The sequence below is a fragment of the Pogona vitticeps genome, chromosome 2 (genome assembly GCF_051106095.1).
Source record: "Pogona vitticeps strain Pit_001003342236 chromosome 2, PviZW2.1, whole genome shotgun sequence".
Classification (NCBI taxonomy): domain Eukaryota; kingdom Metazoa; phylum Chordata; class Lepidosauria; order Squamata; family Agamidae; genus Pogona; species Pogona vitticeps.
Window position 1 is genome coordinate 158,496,928 of NC_135784.1, and position 13,224 is coordinate 158,510,151.

General features: G+C 41.8%; 1 protein-coding gene across 6 annotated transcripts in view; it reads right to left on the reverse strand.

Moving 5' to 3' along the window:
- The window catches only part of SPATS2 (spermatogenesis associated serine rich 2), a 51,986-nt gene that overhangs the window by 28,608 nt on the left and 10,154 nt on the right, over positions 1-13,224 (reverse strand). For 2 of the 6 annotated variants that reach the window (XM_072990965.2, XM_072990964.2), the window contains exon 3: positions 8,282-8,356. The exons of the other annotated variants lie outside the window; for them this stretch is intronic. In XM_072990965.2, the coding sequence (XP_072847066.2) occupies positions 8,282-8,318 (37 nt within the window). In that variant the 5' untranslated portion in view covers positions 8,319-8,356. The remainder of the gene's footprint in view (positions 1-8,281; positions 8,357-13,224) is intronic. 6 annotated transcript variants of the gene reach the window in all.

Below are 13,224 nucleotides of genomic sequence, written 5' to 3' on the forward strand. Positions count from 1 at the left end.
CCCATTTACTCCTATGAGTTAGAAAGCAAATGGCTAGGCTTCTGCTTGCTAGAGGAAGAAGTAGAAGTGAAACCTATTCCTCAGGCATCCTAGAGTGATTTCTTGAGATATAACACCAAGGGAGTTGAGCTGGGGTGAGAGCAAAATTAATCAATCAATTAATTAATATATTGCTTTTATACCACTGTTCTACCCATAGGAAACCCAAGGCAGCTCACAACAGATAAAATGACAGATTTAAAAGCAGTATATAAATATCATATTTAAAAAACAATTAAACATATATTAAGATTAAAAGCAAAGTGTGCCTTGTGGCACAGTGGTTAAACTGCAGCACTGCTCGCAACCCAAGTTCAGTCTTGTGCTCTGGTAGCCTACTCATGGTTGACTCAACCTTCTAAGTCAGTAAACTGAGTACAGTGGTGCCTCGCTTAATGAGCGCCCCGCTTAATGATGAATCCGCATAGCGATGGAGTTTTTGTGATCGCAAAAGCAATCGCATTGCGATGTTTTAAATGGGAGGAAATTGCTTTGCGATGATCGTGGGGAAGCGCTTCCCCACAATCATCCCAAAGGTCTCCCCGAAAGAGAGCCCTGAAGCACAGCTGATGGGTGGGGGGTTTGCAAAGATCGCAGGGAAGCCAGCTTCGCAAACCCCGCCGACTTCGGCGCTCTCTCTCTCTCTCTCTCTCTCTCTCCCCCCTCGCAACTCCAGCCTGGACAGGGAGACTCGGTCACCCTGGCTGTGGCGGCGCGGTGCCTCAGTCTCCTTGCCCAGGCTGGAACTGCAATGAGAGAGAGAGAGAGAGAGAGAGAGAGAGAGAGAGAGAGAGAGAGAGAGAGAGAGAGAGAGAGAGAGAGAGAGAGGTTTGTGAAGCTGGCTTCCCCGCAATCTTTGCAAACACCCAACCCACAGCTGATGGGCGGGAGTTTTGCAAAGATCGCGGGGAAGCCAGCTTCGCAAACCGCCGCCGACTTCGGCGCGCACTCTCTCTCCCCCCTCGCAACTCCAGCCTGGGCAGGGAGACTCAGTCACCCTGGCCGTGGTGGCGCGGTGCCTCAGTCTCCTTGCCCAGGCTGGACCTGCAAGGGGAGAAAGAGAGAGAGCGCGCGCGGGGTGTGCAAAGCTGGCTTCCCCGCGATCTTTGCAAACACACGCCAATCAGCTGTGCTTCGAGCGCGCCGAAGCACAGCTGATCAGTGGTTTCAAAATGGCCACCTACTGTGTTGCCTCGCTTTAGAGGCACCGAAAATGGCGGCAGGATGGAGGATTTTTGCTTAAAGGTGAGTTTTCCCCCCATAGGAACGCATTAAACGTGTTTTAATGCGTTCCTATGGGGTTTTTTGCCCCGCATAGCGACGAATCCGTATAGCGATGATTTTTTCGGAACGGATTATCGTTGATATGCGGGGCACCACTGTATCTAGCTTACTGAGGAGCCAATGTGTAGCTTGAATAACTAAAGTGTACACTGCCCAGAGAGAGCTTTAAGGACTATGGGATGGTATATAAGTAGCACAGTTTGCAAGGGGCAGACATAGCGGCATCACTGCAGGCTAGGAAAATTAAAGGGGTGCCGTGTATGGTCCACACTCTTAACCTACTAGTTTGAGGTGCTTTCCAGTATATGGAACACACACACTATTGCTCCAATCTGCCTGCTAGTGCTACCCAGGGTATTTGCCCACTCGACAGTGTGGCCTGTCCTCTGCTTCCCCAATACTGCTGCCATTCCCACTCATCAGGGTTTGATCAGTATGCCCATTACAGCAGTGGTCCCCAACTTTTTCCAAACTGCAGACCAGTGGGGGAGGCATGCGCGAGTGGGTGGGGCACCCATGTGTGCGCGGGGTCCATGCACAGGTGGGCAGGGCATGCATGCATAGGTGTGCCTGTGGGGGCTTGTGCATACGTGCATGGGGGCATACATACGGGGGTGGGGTGGGAAATCTGTCTCTGCGGCCCAGTCCTGCCAGGGCCACAGCCCAGTACCAGGCTGCGACCAGGGACTGGGGATTCCGGCATTACAGTTTTTTAATACCAAGGCACTACTGGCTCATGTGTACTCTTTTTGTTTGGCACAATCACTAAAAAGGTATCAGAAGACAACGGAAATCTTTTAAAAATGTTTTTGCCTTTTTAAAAGTGGAAAATCATGATTATACATATTGATTGTAACAGAGTTCTGCATGTCTGAAAAGTCTGAATTTTTAAAATTCTGAATGCTGAATCCCAAGAACTTTAATTCCAAATTCTAAATCTGAATTTTGTTGCTAGTGCACATCCCTATTATATATATACTAAATCAGAAATGTTTTTGAAGAAGCTCAAAAACCATTTCAAATGCGAAGAAATTAGGAATTATACCAGGCTTGTCCAACCTGCGGCCCGAGGGCTGCATGCGGCCCAGGTCAGCTTGTAATGTGGCCCAGTGCAATTTTTTATTTTTAAAGAAATTCCAGAGTTTCAAGTTCCACTGCCGGCGCTTGTGGCCGGAATGTGGCCGGGGCATGCCACAACAGTAGAGGGGGAGAGAGGGAAGGAAGGAAGGAGTGGGAGGTGGACCCCCTCCCGGCCCCATAAAGCCGCCGGAGTCGAAGCTGGCAGCCTCTGTTGTCTGAGATCGCAGCTGCCGGTAAGCGCGCTTGGAGCGGGTCTGCGGAGGACGGCTAGGGCTGCCTCCCCGTGCTGCCCAAACCAAATGTATGTGCGGCCCAAACCAAATTTTCATCTTCTAATGTGGCCCAGGGAAGGTGAAAGGTTGGACACCCCTGAATTATACTATGTGCACTCAATGGCTGAAATGGTGTTACACCAGAGTAAACCCATTGAATCAGTGTTTTGATTTGATTAATTCACTTCTTTGTACATTCTACTGATTCAAATTGACCTACTCTGGACTGAAACTTATGTATCAGGACACATCTTGGTCACGTAGAATTTACATAGAATTACATGTAGGAATTCCACAGAGGGCAAAGAACTAACAACTTCTCCCTATGCTGTGTATGATTTTAAAGCGGCAGCTTTCCCTTGTAAGATGTAGTCATGGTATAATTCATTTGCTTTTCTGTATCAAACAGTTTAGATGTTCACTTTTAATTGTCAAGAGAGATAGCATCACTTTCTTTCATTCAGTTTAAAACGTAGTTAGATCATGCACTTCAGTGTTGCAGTTTATGTAACATTTACCGCTTTTATTCTTTTACCAGGACAAACAATAGTGAATTAGTATAGTTAATTTTAAAAATATTTGCTTGTATGGTTGGTACCAAGGAGAATTACTCAGACAGTTACCAATGTTTTTCCATGGAATTTCTAAGTAGCTCTAAAAAGAAAACATCAATATATGACTAATGTCTTCACATTGGAACCAGTTAGAATAATTATGCAATGTGCTAAAAGGGAGAGCAATATTAAAGAATGGCACAATAGTTCTGAAGCAAAACTTTCCTTCGGTGATTTCAGATATTTTTACAATTGTTCTCTGAACTTTCAACTACTGTGAACAAAGCAGGGCTAATGTAGTTCTAGAAATGCTGCACTAAAAAATTTAATTTCGCACTGCAAAGAATTAAACATTACAGTGATGCTCTAAATGCTGCATGGGAAAAGAAAACAGTGTTCACTTTTGACAATAATGATATTTCTTATTTGCAAACACAGAATAATAACAACAGTAATTAATTAATTTAATTTCACAATCAACAACTCAAAACAAAAATAAAATACAAACTCTGAAACCTGCCCAGAGATGTAATTATCTCGTGCACACAAAAAGGTGGAAAACAGGCATTAACAGGAAGAGAAACTGACAACAAATGTATCAAGATGAAAACTCTAAACCAGTAATGGCAAACATTTTTGAGCCTGAGTGCCCAAACTACAGCACAAAACCAACTTCATTTCAAAGTGCTAAAACTGCAATTGTACCTGAATACTGAGGTTTTAGTTCAGAAAGAACAACTCCCCCTGCTCTGCAAGGGTTAAATGCTTGCTTTTCCCCCCTAGGGGCAGTATTAACAGAGTAATGCTTACTGGTCCTCCAATCCCCCGTCGAGCTAGACTGGTAATGGACCATTGGACCCCTCCGCTGAAGCACTGCACCAGCAGAAAGGAGTGCTGAAATCTGGGATTGGAAGGAGGGTAAGTATTTTGCAATGGCCACTTATGGCTCGTGTGCCCACAGAGAGGGGCTCTGCATGTCAGCTGTGGCACATGTGCCATAGGTTTGCTATTGCTGCTCTAAACTGTCTAAAAATATAGAATTTGTTGGTTAGTTATGGTGGTGTAAATATAATGACATCAACTGCAGTGAATTGCCACTAGTTAACAAGCTACTACTTGTATCCCTTGCTACACACTAGACACAAACTGGTGTGTGACAATGGAATACAAGTGGAAATTTGTTAACTAGCAATCATTTGCTTCTCAAACTTCCACCACTGCATTTATGCCAGTGTAATTAACCATTAGTATTCTGCTACTATTTTATTTATTTAAAGTATTTATATGCTACAATTTGTCAACAAGGTGTATAGATTTCATTAAAACAAGTTATGTTTTTAAAAAATAGAATATTCAACAAAGAATCTCATTGTAAATCAGAAAATACTTGGTTGAACAAACAAATTAAACAGGGTAGGCAGCTGTTCCACTGGGGATGAAAATCTAGAGGACAGTGGTATGTGCGTGTGTACAACTGAAAAGGCCTCCCTTGGCTTAGTCATGCTTGGATGACTGAATCAAGAGAAGACCATGGGTTGTACATCTTAGCAAATGGACAGCTTGATATATAAGAAGGTGCTTCAGCAGGTAACACAGTCCTATGTCACTTAAGGCCTTATATGTCAACAATATCACCTAGTAGAGTTCTCTGAGCAAAAGGTATAATATGCTTGTTGTAGAGTAACTCACTCAGCAATTTTACTGCAGATTTCTGCACCAGCTACAGTTTCAGGGCCAGGCACAAGAAAAACCCTATCTATCTAATCAATCAATCAATCAATCAATCAATCAATCAATCAATCTATCTATCTATCAATCTATCTATCTATCTATTTATCTATAATATTTATTTCAAATATTATTTATTTCAAATATATTTATTTCAAATATTTATTTATTTCTGCTTAAAAAGGACTCAAGGCATGATAGCGTTAGAATCATGATGTTATCAATGCCTGGATCATACTTTGTGAGAAAGAACAGATAGAATAAGAGATGTGCTCACCTATCTTTGGCTCTTGCCCTATTCATCTCTGGCTTCAACTACACCCACCACCCACCCACAGCAGGGTGTTTCAAGGTTAGGAAAAAAGAGAGAAACTAGAAGAACAGAAAACAATGTGAAAAGCACTGCAAAATCATGCAAAAAGCACTGCAAAATCACAGCTACAGCAGGGCATGTTAACTTGTCTCTCAATAACAACTCCCCTGAAACTGGCAAAGAGTTTTTGAACCTCTCTTAACACAGTGAGCTTCTGATGCAGCACAAAGGTACTCATGATGGTAAATGCAGAAAACAATCCTGCAAAACCAAGTGGATGCTACACAGGAGGGGCTGCCCATAATTTTACACTCTTTTATATGATGTTATTCGTTCTTTTCCTTTCTCTCTCTCTCTCACTCTCTCTCTTTCTTTCTTTCTTTTCTATACCGCACCATCTAGTAGCATAATAGCATGCCACATCCCCCACACAACCCACTAAATATAAAAATATAAAAAGGAGAGCCCAATAGACTCCTAAAAACCCAAGGTGACAGCAATGGACAAAACACAAAATGTAAAACAGTAAATGAGATGAAATGAACAGCTATAAGGGAAAGATATCCTGAAATGCCTCCCTGAAAAGCAAGGTTTTTATATGCTTCCTGAATATTAGGAGGGAAGGGGCCTGGCACATCCCCACATTAAGTAGAGCATTCCACAGAGAGGTGGCCACCACTGAAAAGGCACAGTCCCTAGTCATGGACTTCCTGGCCTCTTTTGGAGTGTCAGCCTGCAGCATCAGAGCCTGAGAGGTGCAAGTGACATGGGTATCTCAGGAGAGGTGCTCCAATAGGTACCACTAGGACCATCAGAGTTCTTAATCTTTTCTACAAATTCATTGCCTTAAAAGGAACACTCTCAATTAAAATCAGAAGTAACTAAACCAGTAGCTCTCTAAAATACAAGATAATTTCTTGTACCAAAGTCAAAGGATGCAGATACTCTTAGGAAAGTGTGATCCAAGAAGATATATTCTGTTTTGACAACAGTCAGAATTCATATACAGCGGTGCCTCGCAAGACGAACGCCTCGCAGGATGAAAAACCTGCAAGATGAATGGTTTTTTGTCATCGCTGTGGTGCCTCGCAAGATGGCTTCTTCGATGGCTGTGCTTCGCAAGACGATTTCCCCCCAAGACCAATGCCTCGCAAGACGAATGAATTATTTTCGTCTTGCAAGGTTCCCATAGGAATTGCAATCCATTCCTATGGGAAACCGCTTTTCACAAGACAAAAATTTCGCAAGACAGCGCTACTCACGGAACGAATTACATTCGTCTTGCGAGGCACCACTGTATTTTGGAACGGGTCTTTTCACTTCAAGTGCAGTCACAAGTACCTGGAAATCTATGAGTCAATAGTATTTAATAACCCTAACATTAGCAATCTAGCTTCCTCTCAAACAAAGGAGGCAATTACAAGAGCATCCTCTTAAACATCATTTGTAAGTCATGGTTGAACAGAACATATTTAGGAGTCAAGAGTCTCTCATCACTAGGTCAAAATGTGGTCAAGGCTTGTAGCACATCAACTATTTCTGAAACTGACAGCTAGTAAACACTGGTAAAAGTGCTACTTAGAGCCCAATACAAATGTTTCTAGCAGACAACATATATATTAGACAAAAACCTTCCTAGTACAGTGGTGCCTCGCTTAGCGAGTGCACCGTATAGCGATGTTTCCGTATAGCGATCCCTTTTTTGGGATCGCTATACGGAAACATACCTGATCTTCGCAATGGGGAAAACCCGCATTGCGAAGATCGGGTATTGCGGCGGCCATTTTGGAGCCGCTGAACAGCTGTTCGGCAGCTCCAAAATGGCAGCCGGAAGCCCGGAAATGGCTGCCGGCAGCCGTTTTCACGCCCTGCCCTCGCTTAGCGAGGGCGTGAAAATGGCTGCTGGCAAGGGGAATCCTCGCTGAACGGGTAAGTAAGCAAGGTATTGGAACGCATTAAACTAAGTTTAATGCGTTTCAATACGTTTCCCCTACCCGTTTAGCGACGATTCCGCATAGCGAGGGTTAATCCGGAACGGATTAACCTCGCTATGCGGGGCACCATTGTATTGGGTATAAACATAATGTTTTGTTTTGAAGTTGAATGGTAGGAATGCAGTTTAATGATCTGCTAGTTTCCTTTCATAAAGCCACTTTCCAGTTTAGGCTCTTAAACTCCTAAAATACTTGACCACTGAGTCCCCACAGAGATTATTATTGCTGCATTAGTGCAGCAATGATCTTGTGATGGCAGAGCAAATCAATATTCTGTAACAGTGGTTCCCAACCCAGGTGTTCTTAGACTGCAATTTTGTCAGTAGCTGTGCTTGCTGGGGTTTCTGAGAGTTACAATCCAAAAACATCAGGGTTACCCAGGGTTGGGAACTACAGTGGTGCCCCGCATAAGGAGTGATTTGTTTAATGACGAATCCGCATAACAATGTGTTTTTTGGCAATCGCATACCAATTTTTGCATAGTTATGTTTTTTTAAACAGCTGATCGGCAGTTCCAAAATGGCCACCGGGTAAAGAAAATGGCCGCCCGCACTGTTTTCGCGCCCTTTCCTCGCTTACCGGGCAGCAAAAATGGAGGCCGCATGGAGGATTTCCTCATAACGGTGAGTTTTTTGCCCACAGGAACGCATTAAACGTGTTTTAATGCGTTCCTATGGGCTTTTTTGCCCTGCATAGCGATGAATCCACATAGCGACGATTTTTGCGGAACGGATTATCGTCGCTATGTGGGGCACCACTGTACTGTTCTGTAAGACAATCCTAAAATGGGGGCAGGCCAAACAAAAAATTATAACTTTTTAACTGGGCTTCAGATCAGCACCAAATGTGGCACAGTGGTGGCAGACAGTCTCCACTTGCTCTGTGCTAAATTTAGGTACATTTGAGCAAGGGGTTTTCTAGTTATTACTTTTTAAAAGTAAAACTGCTTCCCCCATTCAGAAACAGGCAATTCTAAAAATCCCCAGATTTAAAATAGATCACATAAATTGAAAATACCAATCTTGCTTATCTTGAAAGAGAATGCTGGCCCCATCCACTTCTTTTATTCAGAAAGAATCCAGGCTGCAAGGGCTGAAATATTGATCCACAAAAAAGGGCTTTCAAAAGGGGAAAAACAGTCACTTTGTTATAAAACTGTATATGCATGGTACACTAGACAGCAGGAACTATATTCTTAGGCAGGGGAGGGAGACATTTGGACAAGAAACATTACAGAAACAAACTGAAAGTTTTCTATGAACAGTAAAATGAAAAAGGTTTGCTTTAAAGAAAGTAATGGAGTGACAGTCCTCCAGAAAGAGGGATATTTCGCTATAAACAGAGGGGCCCTTGTATCTGTGCTGGAAATATTCCACACACACCAGTGGATGCCTGAAACTGTGCAAACCCATTAGATAGAGTAAGAGGAGGGGGAAGGGTAAGAAACTGAGGTAAGTTTGCATTCACACTGTGGGCTGGGTTGGAATTGTGGCAACCATGGACAACTGAAACTATAGACACCAGCTCTGCAGATACAGTGGGGTCTCTACTTAAGAACTTAATCTGTATTGGAAGGTGGTTCTCAAGTTGAAAAGTTCTTATGTTGAATCTGCATTTCCCATAGGAATGCATTGAAAACCATTTAATCTGTATCTGCTCTTTTCCGTCCATAGAAACTACAGTGGAACCTCTACTTAAGAACTTAATCCGTTTTGGAATGGTGTTCTTAAGTTGAAACGTTCTTAAGTTGAAGCAAGATTTCCCATAGGAATGGACTGAAAACCAATTAATCCGTTCTGGCTGTTTTTTGTTATGTAGAGGTGCGTTCGTACATTGAAGCATTAGTTCCCATAGGAACTAATGCAAAGCTGGTTAATACGTACTCTACCACTAGGGGGAGAGTTTTTTTTTAACCTAAGATGACCTAAGGTTAAAAAAAGAGCAGGAAAGGTTTTTTTTCCTGTTCTTATCTTGGATTTCTGTTCTCAAGTAGAAGCAAAATTTAGCAAATGGAGCTGTTCTTAAGTTGGATTGTTCTTAGTAGAGATGTTCTTAAGTAGAGACCCCACTGTACAGGGGTTCTCAAACAGTCTTGTCATGTATGTTTTCAGAGGGAAAATCAGCTTCACATCTGGGTCAAAAAAAGAAAAAGAAACACTCTGTTTTATGAATGTGGGATATTGTTCTTTTGTATTCATGATTCAAAATGTCAGGAAATGGCCTGATATTGCTGCACAATATCATACCTGCATTGGCAAACTTTAGTCAGCAGAGGGCAAACGGAATGTAGACTACACTCATGTCAGCAGTCAAGATAGTTTACAAGCAGTCATTCTCAATCTTTTTTTTTGCCATAGCCATAAACACAATACTAAAAAAAATAGGCTGAATCAGAATTATATAAGTTGCATAACAAATCTTACATGGTGTGTGAAAAATTATTTCCAGTCTGTGCCCCCCTTAAATGGCCCCAGTTAAGAATGGGTAGTCTACAGCAGTGGTCCCCAACCTTGGGCCTCCAGATGTTCTTGGACTTCAACTCCCAGAAATCCTGGCCAGCAGAGGTGGTGGTGAAGGCTTTTGGGAGTTGTAATTCAATAACATCTGGAGGCCCAACGTTGAGGACCACTGGTCTACAGGATACTATTTGTGCTCACTACCATTCACAAAGAGACACCAATCCCAGAATCTGACTCCTTTTTTCATCAGTTAACACTTCTCACCAAACACAAGGCAACTGTTGGGGCTGTTTCTCAACAAGTCCTCTAGCTATCTATTGCTTGGAGTTATAAAGTAATCAAAATACCTAGAAAAAATGGTAGTACAAGAGGATATCATATGGACCAGGAGTCCCCAACCCCCGGTCTGCAACCTGGTGCCAATCCGTGGCCATGGCAGGACCGGGCCGTGGAGACAGATCTCTCCACCCCCCAACCAAATAGGAGGAATCAACGGCATAAAGAAAATGCTTATTTTCTGCAGGGTTGATCTGCTTGCAGAACATGACAGATTTTATTACTACCTCTACATGTTGTTCTTTTTCAAATTCACTCAGGATATATGAGGGTTATTTAAAAAAATAATTATAACCTCCATGTGAGATTGGCTGTAAAACAGTGAGGAGGTCATACTTTTGACACCACCAGAGTGTAGGGCCTATTTATGTGGGCATAATCACGCAGGGAATTGAAAGTAAAGCTGCTAGCATCACATCACATCTGATCAAACTCATGGCAGATTCAGACTTGGAATATTGTGAACAGTCCTAACCACTGCTTTTCCAAAAAGATACTACTTTTTAGAGGCAAACAGTCGAGAAAGCACTCCAAAAGGATCTCTTTAAATAAGAGAAATATGCACTAAAATAGCAAAAAAAAGTTCAATGTAGGCCAGTAATACACATTTGACAGAGAGATTCAGCAGCAACAGCTCTACACTAGAGTGCATTCCAGTAAAATCATATGTACAATGATGCAATCTAACTTCATGGTGAAAATTGTGGCTAACATAATGAAAATATCAATCAATGAGACAACTGCTGGAAAAAAAACCCACATGTGGGCATAATTAGGTAGGGAATTGGAAGCGGAGCTCCTAGCATTACATCACACTTGAACAAACCCTTGGTAGACCCAGACTTGGAATACTGAGTACAGTCCTGGCCACTGCCTTTCCAAAAATATATTACTGAGTTGGGAAAGATATATGAATTCAAATATACTGGTGCCTCGACTTATGACCATAATCCGTTCCAGAAGATGGACGTAACTCAAAATGGTTGTTAAGTCGAAGCACCATTTCCCATTGAAATGCATTGGAACGCGATTAATCTGTTCCAGAAGAAGGAAAACCCCCAAAATAAAAATAAAACACTGCAAGCCCCATAATAACGCACTGGGGCTGCAATGATGCTAATGCTGATGCTGATGCTGATGCTGATGCTGATGCTGATGCTGATGCTGATAATAATAATAATAATAATAATAATAATAACAACAACAACAACAACAACAACAACAACAACAACAACAATAATAATAATAATAATAATAATAATAATAATAATAATAATAATAATAATAATAATAATAATAATAAAAGCACAGAAACATAACCCCCCCAGCTCAAACCCACCCAGAAGTTTTTAAAAAGCAGAAAGCAGCACCTTACCTTACCAGGCAGTCCCAAGCCTTCTCTGACACACTCACTCTAACTGTTGGGGCGAAAGAGCTACAAAGAAGCAGCCTCTTCGCCTACCTATGGTTAGCAAATTTGAATTCACTGCCTTTTTCCGGTCACAACTCAAAGCTCCGGCCGCAAGTCGCAGCAAAATTTTGCTGCTGGAGCTGGTCGTAATTCGAAATGGTCAGTCGGGACATTCATAAGGCGAGGCACCACTGTAATCAAATGGCTGGAGCAACCTCCCTATGAGGTTACAATATCTGGAGCTCCTTAATTAATGGGGGGGGGGGGAAGTAAGGGGAGACATCAAATAAAAGCATAAAACTATACAAGACGTCAAGGAAGTATACAGGAAGGCACTTCCATCCCACAATTCTAGAAACTGGAGTCATCTCATTGAAGCTGAAGGGTGGGAAATTCAGGACAGATAAATGGAAGTACTTTTTCATTGTTAAACCTTGGAATGTGATAGTGGCCATCAAATTAGAAGATTAAATAAATTAATGGAGGCTATGATAGTCTATGATTATTAGTTATGATGTTTATATATTACTTCCAGAATCAGTTGATGGCAAGCACAGGCAGGAAAATATTTCGTTCGTACCTTGCTTGTGCGCTTTCCATAAATAACTCGCTCATCACTGAGGGGACAGAATGCTGGGTAAGATAGAACTGACAAAGGCCCAAGGCAAAGTAAGAACATTACAAGAGTAAGTTTTAGGGCTGACTGAAGAGAAGATCTCTCTGACCCGATGCCAGGACTGCATCCAATGCAGTACACTGAATCAAATGCAAAAATATTGCTTGAATCATTTATTAATTTTCGAACTTCCACCTTGATATTGTCAAATCAATGAAACTGCAGTTTTTAATTTAACTTCCAAAATCCCTCTCAGTGCTTTAGGCTTCTGGCTATGAAGCCAGAGATTGGGAGTTGATTCTACACTGTCTCCTTGACAGGGGCTGGATTGGATGATCCATAGGGTCCCTTCCAGCTCTGAAGTTCTGGGTATAAGGTTTCCTATTAATTTCTCCCAATGTACATCTTCTAGAGTGATGCTGAAATATGCCTTTATCAACCATCCAAAAACTTTAGAATTCCAAAATGAAAAAAGATTAGGAAATAAATTTTGTTTACCACTAACTACCACAAGTTTAATGAGACTTACTTCTTGATTAGCACTACAGCCTCCATTACAAACCATTCTGAATTTAGAATACTGCACTAGGTAAAAAAAATCAGAACACACATGTGGCATTAAAAACTTCAATTTGTGAGATAAAACATTAAGCTCATCCTAGACTTTCTATTCTCAGATTTGAGAAACTGCATCATACTGTATTCAGTGTTGCAGAATTAAAACACGCAACATCAAAGGCATTCAACAGTTCACTTCCAATGCTTCCCAGACATTCAAGTCACTAAGTGCAAGCCTGATGACATCAATGGGAACAGACTAATTGCATGTTGTCATACAGAACACTAGAATATTAAAGATGGAGAATTTAGACGTTTATGCAATACACTGGCATAACAGAAGCACTCTTGTATTCTATTGTTATAGATATGCAAAAGTACTGTCACACACTGCAAGTTTTGTTATAATCAGGAGAAAAAGTAACCGGAGACTGGGCTTCTGTTTGTTCCATCTGAAAAGATGGTTGTAAATGTCAACTGATAACTCAATAAGCGCCACATAAATCAACCAGTTAGAATTCATCTTCCTCATGGGGATTATGGCAGCAAATGTGACAAACAACCAATTATTACAAAGACC